We start from the raw sequence: 25,175 nt of genomic DNA, 5'->3' as shown, positions 1-25,175 counted from the left end.
TGCCCAGATAATTTTTTTTATTTTTTGTAGAGACTGGATCTCACTATGTTGCTTAGTCTGGTCTCGAACTCCTGGCCTTAGGCAATCCTCCCACATCACCCTCCCAAAGCACTGGGATTGCAGGCATGAGCTTCTGCACCCAGCCAAATTCTGGCCTTATACATAAAGGTTGAAATAATTCAAATTTGAGTGAATTTTATACATATATATACATACACACACACACACATATGCACATATATAGTGAATTATATGTGTGTGTGTCCTGTATTATTTAGTATATGAGTTCTGAAAATATAGAAAATAATAATAGATTAAATACAACCATAGTTAACAGTTTGAGCATAGCAGTTTGTGGCTCATCTGACAGTTCTACAATGTCAGGTCCATACACACTTTCCATCTGACTGCTCTGACCTCCTGGACAGGCATCTTGTGATCTCAGGTGGCTACTCACCTCCCACCATGTCTTTATTTCAGTCAGCAGAGTCAGTAGGTTCCTATACTACTGGCCAGAACCTTGTCTGAAAGCCACAGAAAGCTGCAAGGCAGTCTGGGAGAGATAATTTCTGGCTAAGTACTACATTGGATGTCAGCCAGCAGTCTTTGCCATACCTGCCATTCTTTGCCTGTCTTGAATTATGTGAGTTCAGAATTATGAAATGCTTCCAGAAACAGATCTTTTACGTAAAAATTACTTACACTGTAGATAAGAGGATTCCTGTTTTACAGAAGATAAAACAGACTCAGAGAAGTTAAATAACATACACTCTGCACTTTGCTAATTAGGTGACAGAGCTAGGAATCCAATCCAGTGCTCCAAGCCCAAGATTCTTGCCTTTACTATAGATGCCTCCCCAGGGAATTTTCTTCTGTCTCCAAGAATGCTGTTAAACCTGACCAAGAAGAATTGAGACTCCTACTGTAGCTAAGTTAAGTGGCACCAAGAAAGAACTGAGAAAGCTGGCAGAGTGGTAGGACATAAGGGTAGAGCTAGTGACCTAAGCTGTGCTTGGTGAAAGCATCAGAAACTAAGAAAGTACAGTAAAAAACAAAAAACAAACAAACAAGCCCCACTGGGCCATGAAGCAGTGACTTGCATTTTTCATTCTGCCTCTGAAATTGATAAACTGTATGCTTTGACTATTTCTCCTTTCTGTTTCTTAGTTTTCCTCTTCCATAATATGGGGAGGGGGTTGGGGCAGGGTTGCCGAATATGATCATCCAGGTTGAGCACAAATTCACTAAGCAGAAGATGTGGGAGCAAAGTAGAGAGGTACAGCATAGCTCGAATCCTAACCTATCCCGACCCTCCAGGTACTACCAGCAAATTGTAAAAATACTGAGATTCTCAAAAATACTGCGAAATCTGGAAAGAAGACAATCGAGCAGACATCCTTATTTTTTCTGTCTTCTGACTACAGAGACTTTTAAGAAACGTGAAATTGGAAAGTATATAATGTGTCTGACACTTTCTGAGAAAAGTAAAGTCTTCAGGACTCTATGAAAATATTCCAGAGTGCTTGGGGGTTGAAGGTAGGGAGAGATGGCCTTATCTTCAACTAAGTAAGCAAGCCCTGATAGAGGATGTTTATCAAGATCTGAAGAGAGGCAAGAGAGCCTAAAAACTTTAACAAGGACTGCATACCTCAACAGAGGCTTCCCCCCTCCAAGCCCTAAGGTAACAGAAAGGTAGAAAAAAAACAGAATGCCCAGTTCTCACATGTTGCTGGGAGAGATCACACACTGGTACCAAATAATGGGGGAGGAGATTCTACATCACAGCAAGTAGAATATCTGGACAGAGCTACCCAAGTATGCACAAGGGAAAAAGAAATGATATGCTCACTATATGGATTTCCTGTGGTCTTTACATTTTCTCCAAGTCAGTATTTCACCCACAGCTAACGAAAGCAAGGGAGGGGAAATGGAAGGGAGAATTATGGGCTGCAAAAGACAAAGTCTAATGTAGAAACAACATAAATGAAGGAACAGAAGGAATTTTCTCACAATTTCTTCACATTATGCTACAACCTAATAAGAACATAAATTAATTAAAATGAGCTCAAACATGAGATGATAAAATAGCAGAATAAAAAAAGGGAGATTGCAGATATAAGGAAAGAAATTGAATACCAGAATACTTTATGGAACTCATAAATAAACTATAAATACAATGAACATAACAAACATTGCTGAATATTAAAATACTGACATAGAGAAAAGACTGTAAGTACAGTAAATGCAGAAGAAGAAGACAAAGGAGGTTAATTAGAAGCTAATAGATATACCTGTTAGTTTGGTACAAACTATAACAAAGAAATCCAAAAATATAATGACTTAAATAAATTAATTTATTTATCACTCTCAAAACAGTCCATGAGTGAGAAGTCCAAGACTGGCAGGACAGCTCTGCTCCACACAGTCATTCAAGATATGGTTTTTTTCATCTTGATCTCCATCAGCTCCTCATTACAGTAGTTACAGGACATTCTAATCCCGAAGGTGGAAGCTGGCTCCTCTCCATACCTACATTTCAACCCACAGGAAGGATGATGCTAGTACTGCCAAGCACTATGTGGACATGACCCAGAGGTTACACAGATCATTTCTGCTTACACCTTATTGACCGAAATTTGGTCATTTGTCCACATTTAGCCACAGGGGATGCTGGGAAATGTATTCTGTAAGTGGACAGCCATGTACTCAGCTGAAACTCAGGATGTACTATTCTACAAATATTTTTTTAGGTAAATATTTGGATTTCAAAGAGAAAGAATGCTTCAGACATCCAGATGAAAAGAAAGTAAATCACCTACCAGGGGTGGAAAAGCAGATGGCTGTCAGACTTCACAATAATTCTCATTGTGGAAGAAAATGGTGCAATGTCTACAAAATTTGGTGAAAAGAAAGAATGACCCCAGATGTAATTCAAATATAACTTGCGTTAATTCTAGTAAAGTACACATGAACACTTGTTGGGAAAAACTGCTTGATAACCAAAGCTAGCCAATTAAGAGATCAATCAAAGAGCTCAAGCAGAGAATCCATGACAAATGAACTATTTGTGAGCACTGGACCCGTTTACATGTAGAACTGATACTAAGCAATCTTAGAATTATGGTACCAAAACAGAATGGGAACATTATAAATCTGGATGGTATAAAAATAATGATACAATCAAGATTGGGGAGGTGAGGGAGTGGAGATCAGGGCATCAAGAGAGTTCTAATTTTCTCACCATTTGAAGCTAAGATATAGTATCCAAAATGAAATCATGTGGTAAATAGATCTAAACGTTTTTCAGAATCAACTTTATTTAACTCTAGAGCAGGGGTACACAAACTACTGCTTGAGGGCCACCTGTTTTTGTAAATAAAGTTTTTGTCCATTTTGGCTGTCACAACAAAAATACGATAAACTGGGTGGTTTATAAACAACAGAAATTTATTTCTCACAGTTTTGGAAGCTGAGCAGTCCAAAATCAAGCTGCTGGCAAATTTGGTGTCTGGTAAGGATCTGTTTCCTGGTTCATAGATGGCACCTTCTCTCTGTGTCCTCACATGATGGAGGGGACATGGCAGCCCTCTGGGGTCTCTTTTTATAATCCCATTCATGACGATTCCATCCTCATGACCTAACCACTTGCCAAGGGCCCCATCTCTTAAAAGTATCACATTGGTGATTAAGTTTCAACATGTGAATTTAGGGGGGACACTAACATTCAGACCACAGCATACAGCTTCACCCATTTATTTACACATTGTCTGCCTGCTGCTTTTAACTACAAAACAACAGATCTGAACAGAGCCTTCATGCCTAAAATATTTGTTATTTGGCCCTTTAAGGAAAAATTTGCCAGACCTTGAAGAGGCATCATTTTTAATTCAGAGAAATCTTGTGGTAAAGAAATATTTATTTGAAGTTTAGTAATGTGTTAGGTTTAATGCAGCCTTTTTTCCTCATGTAAAATTAATAACATAAGTCCTATTTTTTATACAAGGATGTATTAATCATTCTAAAGATGTCAGGGATGATGGATCACCTGATGATATTTGCCTTGATTTCATAAACTTTTGTCTTTTGTATTTCTACACTGCTTGAAATCTTTATAATGGGCATACATCATTTTTACCAAAATAATAAAATAGAGTGGTTTTCCTATTTGAAAACACTGGAAGCAAATATGCCAAAATATTAACAGTAGTTAATTCTGGCTGATAGGAAGATGATTGCTGTTTTCTTCTTTAAGCTTTTCTATACTTTTTACATTTTCAAAAATTTTCGGCTGGGCGCATTGGTTCATACCTGTAATCCCAACACTTTGGGAGGCCAAGGCAGGAGGATGGCTTGAGCTCAGGAGTTCAAGACCAGCCTGGGCAACATAGTGAAACCCTGTCTCTACAAAAAAACACAAAAAATTAACCAGGTGTGTTGGTGCACACTTGTGGTCCCAGCTACCTGGGAGGCCGAGGTGGGAGGATCACCTGAGCTCAGGAGGTGAAGGCTGCAATAAGCTGTGATCATACCACTGAACTCTAGGCTGGGTGACAGAGTAAGACCCTGTCTCAAAAAAAATTTTTTAAGCTATTATAGAAGATTTAACATCAAGTGATAAAGTTCCGAATTCCAGTTGAGGAAATAATAATGAAAAACTAGCTAGAAGGGACATTGTTCTATTTATAATACGATTTATATTATATCATATTATACAAACAACAAAGTATGGTTGCAGAATAAAATATAATAAAAAGAAGCATGACAAAAAGAAGCAGCCACAGCAGATGATATTTGAATCCTTTCAGGCGATCAGCACATTCATAAAGCTGGTTTCTTTAATTTGCATCAGTTTCAGTCTACCTTTCCAGTCTCATTCCCCCATCCTACCCTCCTCATACCCATGCCCTATACTCCAGTCACATAGAGCTCCTCCTCATCAGTGAAATCTTTATGCATAAAACATGCTATTTTGCACCATTGCTACCACTTTTTCTACCTATAACTGCATCCTCTTCTCCACCTGATATAATTTAGTTCTTTCTTTAAGATGCAATTTAAATATCACTTACTGCAGTACATCTTAACTTTGGCTGTGCAGCAGAATCACCTTGGGAGCTTTCTAGAAATACTGAGGCCCAGGCCTCAGCCCACCTATTCTGAGTTAATTGCCCAGGGTTGGGGCCCAGGCAGCAGTCTTTTTAAAAGCTCCCTGTGTGATTCTAATGTACAGCCAGGGCTGAGAGTCGCTGCAAAGCCTTCTGCAATACAAGCAGGCAGAGTTAATTACTCCCTCTTCTATACTCCTACAGCCCTTAGCTTTTCCATTGCTCATGAAATTTAATGCTCATCGTGTTAAAGTTAGTGTTATATAGTAAGTGCTCAGTAAATGCTGAAGGTCGTTTCATTCCTTCACCCTCCAACCAAGCATACGCAGAAGTGGTTATCCTTACCATGGAACGGGACAGCAGAATGGGCAGATGTTTCCTATCTGATGCTATCTGAGGGATTTATTTCTGTCAACGAAAATACTACCTTCCATTCCCCAACACATACACACACACACGTGCACGCACACACACTACACACACAGTCACCTCACTGCCTTTTCAGCATAGTTCTTCGATCTGGTTTTTACATTGTTTAGACTGATGCAATTGAAACAATTAAAGCAGTGTTATGAATGTGCTGATTGCCTGACAGAGTCTGAACATCACCTGCCTACTCTCCTCTCCTTTGTGTCATCCTTTATATTGTGTTTTATGTTGGATCCTGCTGCTTTAGCTTGCTAGAGCAGGTTGTCAGGTGTTCTTTGTCAAAGGCTTTCAGAAAATCCAGATAAATTATGCTCTGTGTCCTGAAACTGCCAAGCCTATATTTTACATCATCACAGTGCTTGACAGGTTTATTTAAGTTGAATCTTTCTCTCCTCCTACGATTTACCTTTGTCTCACTGACCCCTATATCAGTCAGACAAGTGGAGACCCTGCCACTTTTGATATTGAATTTCCTCAGCTATGTACATGCCTTCTAGAGCACAGTGCATTGGATATCTCAGCCTCCCTGATTAGGAGGAGATCCTGGAAGCTACTCATGTCTGGAGATGAGGTGGGGAGAGGAGAGCTGAGGATGAGGGCAAGAAACCAGGGTGGATCAGGAAGACCAAAGTCTCATAATAAATAAATCTTCTTATGAGTCCCACACTCTCATTAAAGTAAGGCTGGTAGCACCTCCCTTTCCTCTTCTGACTCACCTGGGGAGACACAGATTGCATTTTTTTTTTTTTCTTTGTGACATTTGCTGTCTAGTTAGCTTATGTAACAGTCTATTCTTTCCTATTCAAAATACTATTTATATTTATTTACCAAACATCATCAAAGTGTTTGATATTCATGATGTTACCACATCCTGGCAGTGGGGGCCCTAACCCTTTGTCCAGACATTTCTCAGCTAATAGATACTTATTTTATAAAGTGATTTTCTCCCCCTGGTCTTGATGAAGCTTTCCCTTTGTTTTTCCTTAAAGTCACTATGACTTTAATGGCAATAAGGTATTGTGCCACTGAGTCCAATGGCAAATTTTACTAATGTAAAATCAGATTAATTTCAGAATTGAATAATCTGTGCATATCTAGTATACTGTATGGCCTGAAACAAATCTAATCTTTATGTCTTAAGTTCTTTATTAGTTAAATAGCAAACTGTTACCTAGTTCCCTTGGAAGTTATGCAAATTAATTAATGTTTGGAAAATGACTTGAAAATTCAGTCTATAAATACCAAACAGTTGCATCTTCCCTGCTGAGAGAACCCAGGTAATTCATAAACTCCTATAATAAAGGTAAAAATAGTGTAGTTGGACTATACAATCAAATGTGATTTATATATAATATATGTAATCTTTAAAATCTAGAAACCATTTAATAGAAACAATTCATATTTCATAACTGTAATAAAAACATTTTATGACTTTAGGAAAAGTAATTATCTTCTATAACTAATCCAGATATTGTGTCTTTGTAACCATCTCTGAGATCTGCAAAAAAATCTACTTAGGATTAATATTGATTGATATGTTTATCTTTTAATTCTTCCAGGTTTTTTTTTTTAACATTAACACTCTAACATTTATTTCCTGGGAAATTTTTTGGTACAAAACTTTGCTGTATTCAAAACCTCCTCTGTCAAGATTTAGCATTTTTATATTGTAGTCATTAAAATTGAACAAAATCTTAATAGTTCTTTTATTAACTACTATGTTGACTTTATATAGTGGAAACCACAACATGTTAATTGGATTTAATTAACTATTTTAAATTACACAAACTCCTGACAGTAGTAGACAATAGCACAGAGTATTCATGAGCAATAAAATTGGAGCTGATATTGCTACTTTATTAAAACTTAATGCAACTATTCATAACTTCATTGTTTACAAGAAGAAAACTGTGTTCACTGTGAAGGCAGAAATGTTTGCTGAAACAAATTTTTGGTTATCTAGGTAAAGGTTCCAAAGTTAATCAAAGGGTCTACCATATCCAACCTCACGGTTCTGCCATCTTCTCATCGCACAGATCCCTATTTCACTCCTATACCAGTCTTACAAGCAGATGCCCGCAAAGGTTAGTGATTCGATAGCCATTTTATGTGTTTAGGAACTTAAGAGAAAGAGCATTGAGGTAGGATCGGAGGCCTGAATTTGGACTCTGGCTCACCTACTGATTCTCCTGGGTGACCTCAGACAAGTCAGGTCCACACTCTGGTCTGAGTTTCCTGCTCTGTAAATCAAAAAGTTGGACAAGACAATCACTAGAGTCCCTTCCACCTTTAAAATTCATCATTCTATGGATTTAATATTGATTATATTAAATTAAATTTTATTTAATATTGATTATATTAAATATAGATGGTGTTATTACCTATTAAAATGATCATTGTGTTTATGTGATAGCATTAGAGTTTATTAAGTTTCTGAGCAGATCATTTCTGATATATTATTATTCTGGTAGCATTTTAAAAATTTATTTCAATATCCTATTATAAAGGAAATATGAAGCCAGAATTAATGTAATTAGTGTTTAAACTATGCATGTTTTAGTCTAAACTCTAGTCTTGTGAAACCAGTGGATTTTGTTTTTAAGCAAAGGATTTCATCTTTGTCTCAGTATCTCTAGCACCTAGAACCACATCCAGCATTTTGTAGATACTAAGTAAGTGTAGGTTGAGTGAATAAGAAAATGAAAGAATAAGCAAACAAGTGACCAAATACTGAATGTCCTAAGTGTAACCATCTCTGGTATTTAATTTAATTGACCAAAGTGTTAAAGAATGCCTAAGTGGATCCCTTTCCTATCTCAAATATAATTTAGTGAGATGGTCTTTAATTACTTCTTATCTCACTTTCTGTCCATTGGTCTGGAATATTTAGGACCCAAAGCTGGTTCCCAAAGGTTCTTTTGCTACCTGGAAATCCAAAGTTCTCCAGCTTCTAGCTACTGCATCCTCTGTCTGCTGGTGGTAGATAACCTGAGATTATTATAAGTCTCTGGATTTGTTAAGCTCGCAACTTTAATATTTATAAACCATTGTTCAGCAATCTTTGTGACATTTGCTGTCTAGTTAGCTTATGTAATATTTACTTCCTGGAAATACTAAATAACACCAGCAGAGTGTTCCCATTTCTTGCTTTAATACCATCTTATATTCTTCCTGAACCAAATTAGGATGAATGAAATAGTGAATGAATGAATGAATCGATATATCCTTCTGTCTGTCTGTCTATCTATCTCTCTACTATGCTTTAGCAATAGAGACAATAAAAAATTGCCACAAAATAAAGGTAAATCTAGAATTTTGGCAACTTCATCCAGAAAAAAAATCACATTTTCATTTCTAAATTATCTTCATGAGAACACATGGCCTACCATAATATTAGGGATTAATAAATTAATCGACATATATTGCGTACTTGCAATATATCTGGTATTGTGCAAGACACTATGAATGTCAGGAAGCCACAAGCCACAGAAATATAAATACAATGTCTATTTTTTTTTTAGGTGTTTCTAATGCCCGTAAATGTTGTTTAAGCCTCACTCCAGATCTACACAGGTCCAGAATGAGGTGAAAGACTAATAACATGCAGAAGAGAGAATCATTTTGAAAAATGAACTTTAAACTTTCCTACTTTTTCTTGAATACCTGGCTAAATCCAAAAAAGAAAGCTTTGCCCCACCCCTCCAAATGGTTAAGAATATAAGTTTTACATTACATAGACCAAATTTCAGCTTGGCTCTGTGACCTGAGGCAAATTACTCTCTGTCTTAGAATAAACTCTGAACTCTATGAACAAGGCGTACTTGATCTGGCCCTCACCTACATCGCCATTTCTCATCCCACTCAGCTGTCTTTATACTTAGCCACCTAGGCCTTCTCTCTAATCTTTATCAGGCCAGGCACATTTGCAGATCAGGCCTTCACAAGTGCCTTTTCCTCTGCCAGTAAGGGTCACTTCCTCAAGCACCTGTCCTTTTCCTTCAGAGATTATCACAGTTTATCATAATATATTTATTTTAAATCTATTTAATATCTTCTTCACCACTAGAGGCTCCATGAGGTCTTTCTGGTTCGCCACTGCATCCCCAGCCCACAGAATAGTTCTTGACACCTACTAGGCGCTTTATTAGTTAAATGAATGACAGAATGAATGAACTTCTAATTCTTAATCTATTCAACAGGAAAGAGTGGATTTAATAAAACATGGTGTTTTATTAAACATGGATGAGGATTTAATAAAACAATGGTGTTAAAGGATAACTTTCAAAAACAACTAAAATCACGACTGTCATACAAACATAAAATGAACACAGGTCAAAGATTTTTATTTAATTCATCAGTTAACAACCGGTTCAAAGAGAATCCAAAGAATGGACACATTTGTAGCTCAGGAATATTGAAATAAATTTGCAAATAAATGCAAAATTGGATTTCCCATGAGGAGAATTCCCCTTCACCAGACAGAAATTATTTTCATGTCTATAGATAAGAATTATTTGCTTGGCTGGGCATGGTGGCTCACGCCTGTAATCCCAGCACTTTGGGAGGCCAAGACTGGCAGATCACTTGAGGTCAGGAGTTCGAGAGCAGTCTGGCCAACGTGGTGAAACCCTGTCTCTACTAAAAATACAAAAATTAGCTGGGTGTGGTGGCACACAACTGTAGTCCCAGCTACTCGGGAGGCTGAGGTGGGAGAATTGCTTCAACCCAGGAGGCAGAGGTTGCAGTGAGCTGAGATTGTGCCATTGCACTCCAGCCTGGGTGACTAAAGCAAGACTCCGTCTCAAAAAAAAAAAAAAAGAATTATTTGCTTTATGATCAGTTATTTACAAAGTAACCTCAATATCTACAGTGTCGTAAGTAGCCTAATCAAAGGCTAGGCTCAGATATTCACTGGAGATTTCAGGACTCTATTAAAAGGGTATCCAGTGATCCCATTTGCTTATTCTAAAACTTAAAAAAAAAATTATAATCTTTTCCCCTTTTGACCAAAACAATCTCAAAAACCAAAAATTCGCAGAATAAGGCTGGTCTCAGTAGGTTTGGCCCGATAATTTACATAGGTGGAGCAAAAATGTTCATTACCATATAAACTACCTTAAATTTGCTTTGTTGGAAGCTTTTGTAGGGAATCTCAGCCTGAATAAAATCCCCTATTATTTGCTATCCCAAGGCTAGGAAATCAAGCCCAAGAAACTCTGTTCATCAGATTTCAACTGCAGGACCTATAAATTTGGGTAAATTTCTCTCTTCTAGAAGTCCTCCAAGTATCTTAAAGTTCTTGGGGCTATAGCATGTAACCTTCCTTACCACTTAAAAGGCTGAAAATCATGTAAGCCATATACCAGGCTAGTTTTTCTGAGAGGACTTTGTAAGCATTGGCTCTATAATGTATCAACCTTGATTCTTTAAAAGTGATTTGTTGGCTGGGCACAGTGGTTCACGCCTGTAATCCCAGCACTTTGGGAGGCCAAGGCGAGCAGATCTCCTGAGGTCAGGAGTTTGAAAGCAGCCTGGCCAACATGGCAAAACCTCATCTCTACTAAAAATACAAAAATTAGCCAGGTGTGATGGTGGACACCTGTAATCCCAGCTACTCGGGAGGCTGAGGCACGAGAATTGCTTGAACCCAGGAGGCAGAGGTGCAGTGAGCCAAGATCATGACACTGCACTCCAGTCTGGGCAACAGAGAGATACTCCATCTCAAAAAAAAAAAAAAAAAGTGACTTGTTATGCCTGATTAAATAAACATTATTCTCAAATATGAAATTCTAGGCAAGGCGTTGGCTCAATAGTGATTTTTCTAATTATATCTTAGTATAAAGAGAACAGCATCGAAACTATGTAAATTACTATATTGCCATGAAAAGTACAGACTGAATGAGAGTTTCTGAATTTGGGAGGTCCAGGGAGCACATTCAAAGTATTACAAGTTTGATTTCTTTGTTTTTGGTAATTTTATGAATATTCAATTTATATAAGCACTTAGGTATCTCTACAAGCCAATCAGAACAGAATTCCTTTAAGAGCCTTTATGATCTAATTTATTAATGCCATCTGGAGACAGGAAAACATTCTACACTCACAATGTGAGATAAGGAACTTTCTGAATTACAGATACAAAGACATACAGATAGAGTGTATATCCTCAATTCTACCATTTCAGCCACAGATAAATAGAGAATAAACACAGTGGCCAGACGCAGTGGCTCATGCCTCTAATCCCAGCACTTTGGAGGCTACCAAGGTAGACAGATTGCTGGAGTCCGGGAGTTCGAGACCAGCCTGGGCAACATGGCAAAACCCCAACCGCAACAAAAAATACAAAATGAGCTGGGCATGGTGGTGAACCTGTAGTCCCAGCTACTCAGAAGGCTGAGGCAAGAGGATGGCTTGAGCCCTAGAGGCGGAGGTTGCAGTGAACTGAGATCATGCCACTGTACTCTAGCCTGGGCTATAGAGTGTCTAAAAAAAAAAAAAGAAAAGAAAAGAAAAGAAAGAAAAAGAAAAAAAAGAGAAAGAGAAAATAAAAACACAAAAAGCTTACCAGTCCAGATATCAAAGAGTTGTTCTCCTTCCTTGTGAATAAGAAATTCCTAATTTGAGCTCAAAATAGACAGATGGACAAAAACTAACAAACTATACTGTCTATAAGACATTAGATCATTTCCAGAGATCACCAAATTCCCAATCACGGCAGCTGCCAACAGGGAATAACTTGCCATCCATAAATGAATGAAAAAGAAAAACAAATTGATAGAGAGTAAAATTAAAATTAGAAAAACAAGAAACTTTAAATTAACCTGTGGGGGCCAAGAAAAATCATGCCTGGGCTTGGCTTCCTGTGAGATACATCATTTCTGATGATTTCAGGTGACCTTTTTGCTCGTCTCAGTGGGAACTCCAAAACTGTTAAAGGATGATTTTTTTCAAAAGTAAAGTTATGACTCTTATATAAATATAAAATGAACACATGTCAAAGACTTTATTAACTTATTAATTGAGGGAACTAGCAAGATGTTACAGTAAATTCAAAGGACAATCCAAATAGACACGTTTATAAATCGAGAGTATTTAAATAAATTTGCAAATGGATGCAAAACTGGCTTTTCAGGGACTTGTCCTTCCACGTGTAAGAATTTAAATTTGCATGTGTATAAACAAGAATTAGTGACATTCTTATCAGATTTCTACAAATGAACCTTAATCTTTATGGAATTATAAAATGGACAGTTAAAAACAAAGATGCAGCCTAGCACAGTGGCTCACACCTGTAATCCCAAAACCTTGCTAGCCCAAGGCAGGAAGATTGGTTGAAGCCAGGAGTTCAAGACTAGCCTGGACAATATAGTGAGACCTAGTCTCTACATTAAAAAAAAAAAAAAAAAGCCAGATGTGATGGTGCTATTCCAATAGTTTCAGCTACTTGGAAGGATAAGGCAGGAGGATCACTTTAGCCCAGGCATTCAAGGGTGCAGTGAGCTATGATGGTGCCACTGCACTCCAACCTGATCAGCAGAATGAGACTTTGTCTCTGAAAAAGCAAAACAAAACAAAGATGCATACAGAGTCCTGTACGACTATAGGTCAGATAATCTTCAGAGGTTCCAGCATTTCAATGAAAAGATACTCAGTAATCTCTTCTGCTTATTCCAAAGTCTTAACTTTTTCCTTCCAATAGTAGATGGACACACATATGTGTTTGTCTGAAATTAAGATGATTGCTTCAACCAGCACTAAAGCACGGGTTGAAATCGTGCTTATAGTCTTCAGAATTCTCAGAGAATGAAACTGACTCTTGAAATGAAAATATACTGAATTATAAGGAGACCTGTTTTTCACATCTGCAAAACAGGCAGAGTTCTTGGAAATGAAATTTGATATTTATAGGTGGAAAGTATTTGTGAGGACAAAGAATTAGTCTTAACAAGATTTTTAAAGTAGTTCAATCTAGTGTTATAAAAATTAAAACCCGAAGTGCTAATTTCAAAAAGGTCCTAAAGTGTTATACTCTGCATCAGTAGTTTTATTTTATTTTATTTTATTATTATTATTTTTTTTTGAGACGGAGTCTTGCTCTGTCGCCCAGGCTGGAGTGCAGTGGCCGGATCTCAGCTCACTGCAAGCTCCGTCTCCCGGGTTTACGCCATTCTCCTGCCTCAGCCTCCTGAGCAGCTGGGACTACAGGCGCCCGCCACCTCGCCCGGCTAGTTTTTTGTATTTTTTAGTAGAGACGGGGTTTCACCATGTTAGCCAGGATGGCCTCGATCTCCTGACCTCGTGATCCACCCGTCTCGGCCTCCCAAAGTGCTGGGATTACAGGCTTGAGCCACCGCGCCCGGCCCGCATCAGTAGTTTTAAAGTGTTAAGAGTACAAAAGATTAACCTGGAGTGCTTATTTAATGTATATGTTACTGGGCCCCAATTCTAGTGGTTCTCAAACTTCAGTGCACATGAATATCTCCTGGAGCCTTCAGTAATGCAGATTACCAGGCCCTGTCCTCAGAAGTTTGGACAGGTCTGAGTTGGGGCCCAGGAATCTTTGCTTTTAATAGTAAATTCTTCCCCTAAATGATTCTGCAGTAAGTAAACTGAAGATTTCTCTTTGGAATCATTGTTTTACAAGTGAGCTATTTTTCAGCTCTCCAACCCTTCAGTGATCATTCTACTGAATTCCTATAACACTAGACTAACATTCTTAATAGTAATGTAGTATAGAGGTCATAAGGTAAATGGAAATAATATTGGTTCCTCTTAGAAGGGACCAAGTTGTGTGCCAAATTCTTCAACTTAGGCCAACTTGAATACACAGTTTTTATTCTAGGATTTTGTTGAGACCCAGAGTTCTTTACTTACTTTCTATTATGTAAAAGAACAAGAAGAAACTGAAGCCCTACCATAAATTTATTGCAAGTCGTCCCCAAGTTTCTAGGTTTCTGGTTTCAATATAGTAGATCCACCTTAACAAAAGTTTTCCCTCTAACAGCAGGCTTTGGTCAATCATTCATTGATTTATTCATTAGTTTATTCATTTAATGATGTCTCTTATCCTTTAAAAGATTTGGCACCAGCCGTGGTAACACAGTATGAATGCTAGGAATTGTGAATTAGTTACATTAATACTAACCATTTTGTCCAGTTGTATCAAAATAACCTATCTGAGCATTAATATCTTCTGGTGATATGAGAAATGTCTGAAAATAACTCCTCATTTTATAAAGCATGACTGATTATACAACAGGGGCATGGTTTCAAGTACACAGATTTCCTTCTTTTGGAACAAAGGATATCCTTAGTTATTAAGAATGTGTGCCTGATTTCTCTGAATTTTAAAAAGAGCAATAGTATTACCAATGATTGAAAATACCATAAGTATAAAGAAGTTTTAGTTTGCCTTGAAATTATATTTCCACCTTAAAATGAAATTACTTTAGTGTGATTTTATTTCATATTAGTGCCATTGGAAATGACATTTTTCCTTGGGTTAGAATATTACATTTAAATGAATGTGTATTGTAGCTATTTTTTCATGCAAAGGATTAAGGCACTAGATGTACCCTCACAAATAAGATGATGAATGGAGTAAATTACACTTGTGAAATTTGTAGAGCTCTGACTTTGTGGAATTGCTTGGAATTAAACTCACATTCTATTAATGTTTCCTTTTAGGGATTTTAAGTATGATAGAACGAGGGCTGATTCCACCAACAGCAAGGATTACCTTTCAGAATCCACCCATTACACCCAGAGCAGCTCCCCTGCACAGTTTTGATGAAGCACGTAAGATTCCAACTGCAGGTAAGACACTCTCGCGTGTCTGTTCAGTTGGGGACACACAGAAATTATCTCTGCCCCAAATCTAGCCTTCTAGTAGCCAACTTTTGTCCTCAATAATAGGACAAGATGAAAGTTGTAATCATCCTGAGTTTCACTTTTGTAAATAAATCAACTGGGCCGGGTACAGGCTCACACCTGTAATCCCAGCACTTTGGGAGGCCGAGGCAGGTGAATCATCTGAAGTCAGGAGTTTGAGACCAGCCTGGACAACATGATGAAACCCTGTCTCTACTACAAATACAAAATTAGTGGACGTGGTGGCTCATGCCTGCAATCCCAGCACCCGGGAGGCAGAGGTTGCAGTGAGTGAAGATCATGCCACTGCACTCCAGCCTGGGCAACAAGGGCAAAACTCTGTCTCAAAAAAATAAATAAATAAATAAAAATAAATTAACTTTAGCCATCTTTGTAAATTACATATCGAGGGCCTGTGTTCTCTGTGTGTGTTAGAAGGTTCGTATTTTCAAAGGGCTTACAGTTTGGGTGGGGAAACAAGATCGATATAATAAAGATAAATAACGATATAAAGTAACATGGAACAAAAACCAAATGGATGTTAAAGTCTATTGCCACAGGAGTTCAGAGTAATAATTGCTGAGGGCTGAGATAATGGAAGAAGATTTCAAAGAAAATACTGGATGAAATAGGATGCTAGAGAGAAGCACCGACCTGGGAATCTAGTAACTCGTTGCAGAATCTTGGGCAAACCATTTACTTTCTCTGGGCTGCAGTTTTCCCAGTCATATAATGATAGGCTTTGGCTGAATTAATTCATATTTAATTATTTGTTATATAAATAATTTTTTCCTAATATTTAAAAATAAATAAATATTTGTTGAGTTATTGTTTTATCCACAGTAGCATCTAGGTGCTGGAGATCCAGCAGAAAATGTCAGACAATGGTTCTGTTCTCATGGTGTTTATATTCTAGAGGGAGACAGGTAATAAGCAGATAAGTAAATGAGAATTTAAGCTAGTGATAAACGCTAGAAATAAAACAATATGGATTAGAGAATGATAAGGAGGGGTCTACTTTACTTGTGAGAGAAGGGTCAAGGAATGTCTCTCAGAAGAGATAGGAGGCTTGAGCTGAGATTCAAATGATGAAGAAAAGCCAGTCATATAAAGATCTAGAGAAGAGCATTTTAGATATATGACAGCACAGGGACAAAGGCCCTGAGGACTAAGAGGGAATGAGCAAGAAGGCCAAACCATGAGCAAGGGAGAAAAAGGGAAGAGATAAAGGTGGAGAAGTAGAGAGGGATTATGTGCTGTAGGCTAGAGCCAAGACTGAGTTGTCCTCAATATTTACTCTTCCCTACCTCCATAGTAATAGAGTTGTGGGTCGGCACATGTCATTTTAACTGAAGACATTTCCCAGGCTTACTTGCTGCTGGGTGTGCCATGTGAGGAGGCTGTGGACAATGAAGATGTTAAGCAGAAGTAGAGTGAAAAAGTTCTGGACTGTGCTCTTTAGAGAAAAGAAGCATAGCCCCTCTTTTGCCTTTCCTTCTTCTGGCTAGCTGGGATGCAGATGTGATGATGAAACTTGGGCACGCATTTTGGAGCCAGAGATGGAACTCCATGCTGAGTCTTGCAGAACTGCCCTGTCAACCCAGGACGGTCTTCCTTTGAACTGTGTACGAGAGATAAAGAACTCTTAATTTATTTAAACAACTCAGTGTATCTTTAAGATCTTTCTTTTTAAATACCTTAGACTATACCAGAATCAGCATGGCAGCCTTCCAAACCACAGTGAAGAGTTACATTTAATTCTGCTAACAGAGAGAACCCACTGAAGGATTTAAACAGAGTATGGGATGATATGATGTATGTTTTAGTAACTGTTTTGCAGATAACAAATCATAGTGGGAGCTTGGAGAGTAGTTAAATGACTATTGCCGTAAACCAGGTGAGAAATAATGGTGGATATAAGGAGGATGGTATCAATGGAGATGAAGAGAAGTGAACAAATTCAGGTTATATTTTGGTGGAGGCATGAGGACTGACTATTGAATAGGAATGAGGAAAGAGAGGCATCAAGCATAAATATATATGAATGAATATCTGTGAATGTGCTTCAATTTTGTATTCATTCTAGTGTTGATGGGAATTTTAGTGGTTTATACTATAGAGCTATTAGGAATAATACTTCTATGAGCATTTTTTTGAGACGGAGTCTCGCTCTGTTGCCCAGGCTGGAGTGTGCAGTGGTGCAATCTCAGCTTAGTGCAACCTCCACCTCCTGGGTTCAAGCAATTCTGTCTCAGCCTCCTGAGTAGCTTGGACTACAGGCACACGCCACCATGCCCAGCTAATTTTTGTATTTTTAGTAGAGACAGAGTTTCAACATATTTGTCAGGCTGGTCTTGAACTCCTGACCTCAGGTGACCCACCCACCTTGGCCTCCCAAAGTGCTGGGAGGACAGGTGTGAGCCACCATGCCCAGTCATTATGAGCATTCTTGTACTTTTAATGCCTTAATTATTAATTCTTGCCTTTTAATGCACATATGTAGGTATCTTTTAATGCACATATGTAGCATTTCTATTAAAGATATATTAAAAAATGGAATTGCTGAGTCTTAGTGTTTATATATGATCAGATTTAATAGATACTGCCAAACAGTTTTCCAACGTGGTTATACTGACTTATTTTCGTACTGGCAGTATATGAGTGTTCCAGAATATTCGTCTTTGTCAACACTTGATATTTCTTCAGTTTTTAAAACTTTAGCCATCCTGAAGAGTCTGTTGTGGTATGTCTTTGTGGGCTTAATTTCTACTTCCCTGATGACCAGTAAAATTGAGGAAGTTGTTTTGATAATGCGTATTGGTCATTTGAGTATCCTCTCTTGTAAGGTGATTTAAGACTTTAACCCTTTTTTTTTGAAATTGGATTGTCTTTCTTTTTCTTAGTGATTTATAGGAATTACTAGATATTCTGGGTACTAGTCTTTTATCAGTTACATGTATTGCAAATAATTTTTCCTACCCTGTGGCTTGGCATTTCACTGTTACTGTTTTTTTTGTTTTGTTTTGTTTTGTTTACTTTTCATTTTGATATAATGGTAGATTCACATGTAGTTGTAAGAAAAAATGCAGAGATCCTTTGTACTCTTTACAGAGTTTTCCCCAATAGTAACATGTTGCAAAACTGTAATATAATATCACAAGTACGATATTGATGCAGGCAAGATATAGAACAGTTCCATTACCACAAGGATTCCTCATAGTGCCCTTTTATAGCCATACTTGCTTCCCTCCAGCCCTACACCCCCTTAATCCCTGGCAGCCAATAATCTATTCTGTGTTTCTATAATTTTGTCATTTCAAGCATGTTACATAAATGGATTCTAAATGGACAATTCTAAATCATCCATTTCATCTAATACAGTGAATTTTAGAACTGGCTTTTTTCATTCAATATAATTCTCTGGAGAGTCATTCAGGTTGTATTAATAGTTTATTCCTTTTAGTTAATAGGTTATATTAATAAATATATGTAATTACATTAATAACTTTATTGCTATTATTGATAATTTAGTCCTTATATTGATAGTTTATTCCTTTTTATTGCTGGGCAGAATTCCATGTTAGAATGTACCACAGTTGTTAAACCATTGACCTGTTGAAGGACATATGGATTGTATCCAGTTTTGAGCTATTATTAATAAAGCTGCCATAAACATTTGTATACAGGTTTTTATATACACATATGTTTTTATTTCTTTAGAATAAATGCCCAAGACTATAATTGCTGGGTCTTATGGTACTTGCATTTTTATTTCCTCTGCATATATTTGGAGCCATGTCATATAGTGTTATAACTTTTAACCATCAAATGTAATTTAGAAAACTAAAGAAGAAAAGGAAAGTCTGTTGCTTTTATCCTATTTTTGCTTATCATATTATTTCTTTTTTTCTAATGTTCCCAAGAGTTTTTAACTTTATCATTTGCTTTCTGTTTAGAGAATTTTCTTTAGCCATTCTTTTAGAGTCATTATACTAATGAAAAATTACCTTCATTTTCCTTAATCTTAGAATGTCTTGCTTTCCCTCTTTATTCCTGAAGGACGTTTTCACTAGGTATAGGATTCTGAGTTGACAATTCTTTTCTTTCAGCACTTGGAAAAAAACAAAAAATGTTGTGCCACATGCTTTTGGCTTCCATGATTTCTGATGAGATCTGCTTTGGAATTGTTTTTCTCCTGTAGATAAGGTGTTGCTTTTCTCCTGCTGCTTTTAATTTTTGTTCTCAATTTTTAGTTTTCAGAAGTTTAACTGTGATATGTCTTGGTGTGGGTTTCTTTAGGTTTATTCTGTTTTAGTTTGGCAGAGCATCTTGAATCTGTAGGTTGATGTCTATTGCCAGATTTAGGAAGCTTTCAGCCATTATTTCTTTGTGTACTTGTTTTAGCCTTGACCCCTACCTCCTCTTTGTCTAGGACTATGATGATACAAGTGTTAGATTTTTTGGATATAGTCTCACAGGTCCTTGAGGCTGTGTTCTCTTTTCTAGTCTGTTTTTTCTCTTTTGCTCAGATTGGGCAATTTCTATTCTTCTATCTTCTAATCTTATCCACTGGATTCTGTATTTAGGTTACTGTAGTTTTCAGTCCTAAAATTTTCATTTGGTTCCTTTTTATATATTCTGTTTCTTTGTGGAGACTTTCTGTTCCTTTTCTAAGACTGTATTTTTCACTTATTTCCAGACAGTCAGCAATTGCTTGTGGAAGGAGTTTTATGGTGGCTGCTTTAAAATCTTTGTCAGGTAATTCTAACATCCTTGTCATCTCACTGTTGGTATCTATTCATTATCTTTATTCATTCAGTTTGAGGTCTTTCTGGTTCTTGGTATGATGAGTAATTTTCAATTGAAATCTTAGCATTTTGAATATTATATTATGAGACTGTTTCTTAATTTAAATCTGTTTTTAGCTAGTACTCCTAACACACTTATTTATTCCCCATGCATTTAAGGAATAAGTCCAATTAGATGTGAAATAGCATCCTGTTTATGTATTGCTGGATTTCATTTGCTAATATTTTGGTTTTGATTTTTGCATTTTTGTTCATATGTGAGACTGGCCTAAATTTATTCCTTTCCTGTAATGTTTTCCTTAGGTTTTAATATCAATGTTAGTTTTGCCACTATGAGTGTGATCTTTTTTTATATTCTCTGGAAGAGTTTGGATACAACTGGTACTATTTCTTTCTTAAATGTTTGGAATAATTTACCAATGAATCCATGTAGTTATCTTTGGAAATAGGCTTAGGATTGAGGAATTTTCTTTAACAAATACAGGACTTCTTTTTTGTTATTTTGTCTGTGTCAGTTTAATAAGTTAATTTTGTGCAAGGAATTTGTCCATGTCATCTAAATTTTCTAATTTGTTACAATAAAGTTGTTTACCGTATTCTCTATTTTGTAATGTCTGTAGCATCTGTGATGATGTGCTTTCTCATTCCTATTGTTGGTTACTTCTACCTTCCTCATTTTTTTTTTATCAGTATCTCTAGGTGTGTATTGATTTTTTGGTATTTTCAAAGAACCAGATTTTTACCTTATTGATCCTTTCTACTATAGATTTTTAATTTGATTGGCATAAGTTATCTTTACCATTTCTTCACTTTCTTTGCTTTTAATTTTTTTATTTGTTTAAACTATTGGCACACATGCTTAGCTTATTAAGCTTCAAGTGTTATTTGTTTCTGATATATAAATTGAAGGCTATAAATTTCACACAAAGCCTACTTTAGTAAATTTGTTATGTCATATTTTCATTATCATGTATTTCAGATTATTTCCTTATTTCCATTTTCATTTCTTCTTTGACTTATGGGATATTTAGAAGTGTATACAATTGAGTAGTTCTTAGCTATCTTTTTTGTTATTGATTTATAGCCTAATTTCATTTTTTAGAGAGCATATTCTGTATGTTTTCAGTTATTTGAAATCTGACTTGCTTTTTGACCCTAGCATGTGAAGACTTTAGGTAAACTGTCCATGTTCATTTGAAAGTATGTTTTGTATTTGTTGGATGCAGTTTTCTGCATATATTCAATTAATTCAACTTAATCATGGTATTCAAATCTATCTCTATTTTGCCTATTTTGTCAATTGCCAAGAAAGGTATGTTAAAGTCTCAAGCTGTGCTTGTAAATTTGTCTATTTCTCTTTATTTTTTAGTTCTACCACTTTTTTCTTCAGATCACATGTATCTTTAATTTAGTCCTTTACAGAAAGAATCTTTTTCCCATAAAAAGTAAGAATTAAGTGCACATCATTTTAAATAGGAGTGAACAAACTTTTTGTAGAGGGCCAGGTAGGAAATATTGTAGGCATTGCATGCCACATATTATCTCTGTCATATATTCTTCTCCTTTTATTTAAACATCTCTTAAAAATGTAGCAACAGTTCTTAGCTTGAGAGTCATACAAAAACACACTGCAGGCCAGATTTGGCATATGGACCACAGTTTGCCATCTCCTGACTTTTAAGTATTAAAATTAATGTGTTCCAGTAGTTATATCAAGAACCAAATAAAATAAAAATCAATTGGTATATTTGCACACCTACAATATGCTCAGGGACAAAAATATAAAATAAATATAATATAGCTACTATCTAGAAATTACTTTAGATCGTATAATTAGAAAAAATGCACACATGAAAAAGACTGTATTAAATACAAAACAATATGTTCTGAGTATTTTTAATAGCTAAATCTTATAGTTAAAACAGAGAATAGGGGAGTACATGAAGGGCATAGCTAATGAGCAGCAGAAAAGTTAGATAATAGAGGATCACTGAAAGTCTTTATGGATAGAGACCTCTTTGAACTAGACCTTGAGACATGAAATAACAGAGAAAATAGAAAATAACATGAACATAGATGACAGGGAATTTGGAACTTGTGGGGCAATGAAGGTAACCACAACAACAAAACCTACAACCAGTTCAACTTCCAACCACACCCAGTCACCTACCCTAATGCCCTAGAAGAAGAAGACTGCCATTTCCAGGCATAAATGCTATTTACCTCAGTTTTCACAGTTCTAAACCGCCCTATGTCTGGCAATTAGTAGAAGTTGTGAGACACAAAAAGCAACTCACTGTCAAGAGATAAATCTGCAGAACCAGACTCAGAGACTAGATATTATAACTATTAGGGAATTTAAAATAACTATGATTAATATGTTGAAGACTAAGTGGAAAAATGAGACATGTGCGAACTGCTAGAGGTTTTCAGCAGGGAGTTGAAAAGTATAAGAAAGAATCAAATAGAAATGTTATAAATAAAAAGCTTGGGAACATATAAAGAATGGCTTCAACGGGTTCATCAGTAGAATAAACACAACTGCGGGTAAAAGATCAGTGAACTTAAGGATAAGTCAAATGAAATTACACAATTGAAACACAAAGAGGAGGAAAAGCAACAGTAACAGAGCAATTGATAACCATGGGACAATAGCAAACCTTTTAATATGTGTGGATTTGGAATCTCAGAAGAACAGAGAATAGGGCAGAAGAAATATTTGAAGAGAAAATGGCCAGAAATTTTACCAAAGTGATGAAAGGCATCAAACCACAGATCCAAGAAGCCCACAAACAAGATAAATACAAGACACACACACACACACACACACACACACACACACACACACACAGAGAGAGAATCGTCATATTCAAACTGCTGAAAATAAAAATTAAGAGAAAGCCTTGAAGATAGCCAAACTAAAAATGTACATTACATACAGAGGAACAAAGATAAACATTACAGTATTCTTCTTATCAAACACTATGCAAGTCATGAAATAATACAGTGACATCTTTAAAGGGCTGAAAGAAAAAGAAGTTGTCGGGTCAGAATTCTACTTCCAACAAAAATATTTTTCAAAAGTGAAGGAGAAATAGACTTCTTTAGACAAATAAAAAGAGAGAATTCATCACTAGCAGAACTGCCCTATAGAATATGTTAAAAGAAGTTTCTCAGGCAGAAGGACTATAATACCGGAGAGAAATTTGGGTGTACACAAAGAAATGAAGGAACCTGGAAATGACTAAAATGAAGCTAAATATAAAATACATGTTTTCTTATATTAAATTTATCCAAAAGATAACTGACTATAACTCAGGGGTCAACAAACTTACTCTTTAAAGGACTAAATAGGAAATAAGACTAGACAGTAAATAATGTAATGTTTCATTCTTTTGCAAGTTTCTTTGCATCTTCGTTTCCTCCTTATTTTTTCTTTTGCTGCCTCCTCCTTCTGCTCTTTCTTCTCATCCTTTCCCCCCTTCTCCTCCTCTTCCTTCTTCTACTTCTTGATCCTTTAAGAATGTAAAAACCATTCTTACCTCAAAGGCCATATAAATACTGTGAGCTTGATTTGGACTATGGGCCATAGTTTGCTAACCCCTTGTTTAAAGCAAAATTATTAGCAATGTATTGTGGCTTCATGGCATATGTAAAAGTAAAATATATGACAACAATAACACAAGGATGAGGGAGAAATTGATATATAACAATATATTGTTGTAAGATCCTTATACATGAAATGGTCTAATATTAATTGAAGGTATATTGGTTAATTGAAAGATGTTTTGTATATCCTGAACAACCATTAAAATATTTTAAAAAGAGGTTTAAGTAATAATTTATGTAGCGATAAAATGGAATCATAAAAATATTTACTCCAAAAGCAGAAAATTTGTGAAAATCATGAAGAAAACATGGAACAAATAGAAAACTAACAAGATGTTAAATTTTAATGCAGCCATATCTATTAGTCTGTTTTCACACTGCTATAAAGAACTTCCCTGAGACTGGGTAATTTATAAAGGAAAGAGGCTTAATTGACTCACAGTTCTGCATGGCTGGGGAGTTCTCAGGAAGCTTACAATTATGGCAGAAGGGGAAGCAGGAACATCTTACATGGTAGCAGGCAAGAGAGAAGAGCAGGGGAAACCACCACTTAAAAAAATCATCAGATCTTGTGAGAAGTCACTCACTATCATGAGAACAGCATGTGGGAACCTGCCCCCATGATCCATTCACCTCCTACCAGGTCCTTCCCCCCAAAAATGGGGTTTACAATTCAGATTACAATTTGAAATGAGATTTGGGTGGGGACACAGGCAAACCATATCACCATGTTAAGAACTGTAGGCAATCTTTGCATGATGGTGTGGGACCACACAAATGACTGTTTAAGCAGAAACCCTCCCAGGTAATTTAGAGTCAGTAGGAAAAATTACAATTGTTTCGTGATCTTTAAGATTTTTGTCAAAACATTAAAAACTTTATTCCTCTTTATTATAACTATGTGGGGCAATTAAAAAATAGTAAAGTGAATATTTATTTAATATCCTATTATTCTAAACATTAGAAACATTGAAAATAAAGTGTTTTCTTTATTAAAAAAAGAATAGTTTTAAATAGTGCTTGCCTTTTTCTTCTTATCGTTAACTTATGATATGGAGTGATAATCTTTACTGTGGCTTGGTGCATTGTCATACTTCTTTCTAACTTTGAATCAGCTTCCAACTTTTTATCCTTTTCACTTTTAATATTATGAAATATCTCTGAGTCCCTTTAATATGAAATTTCTTTCCGGCATCACATCCTCTCAAACATGTACTTTCATCACAACCACTTTCCTCATTTATGTCAGTAAGTTAAACTTGACTATGTTCTTCTGGATGCATTACTAGAGTCTTTCAAATGGTGGCATTTCTACATTCCCACAGTCAGCTATTTCTTCTATAATTCTACTTAC

The 25,175-nt window shown here is 36.3% G+C and overlaps 1 protein-coding gene across 3 annotated transcripts in view; it reads left to right on the top strand.

The window, feature by feature from the left end:
- IQCH (IQ motif containing H) overlaps window positions 1-25,175 on the top strand; it is a 265,552-nt gene that overhangs the window by 76,983 nt on the left and 163,394 nt on the right. The window contains exons 5-6 of one of the 3 annotated variants that reach the window (XM_011940350.1): window positions 7,498-7,618; window positions 15,222-15,350. The exons of 1 other annotated variant lie outside the window; for it this stretch is intronic. In XM_011940350.1, the coding sequence (XP_011795740.1) occupies window positions 7,498-7,618; window positions 15,222-15,350 (250 nt within the window). The remainder of the gene's footprint in view (window positions 1-7,497; window positions 7,619-15,221; window positions 15,351-25,175) is intronic. One more of the 3 variants, XM_011940352.1, reaches the window with a different exon arrangement.

The sequence above is a fragment of the Colobus angolensis genome, unplaced genomic scaffold (assembly GCF_000951035.1).
Source record: "Colobus angolensis palliatus isolate OR3802 unplaced genomic scaffold, Cang.pa_1.0 Scaffold19, whole genome shotgun sequence".
Classification (NCBI taxonomy): domain Eukaryota; kingdom Metazoa; phylum Chordata; class Mammalia; order Primates; family Cercopithecidae; genus Colobus; species Colobus angolensis.
Note: the sequence above shows the minus strand (reverse complement) of the source record. Positions and strands in the feature narration are given on the sequence as shown.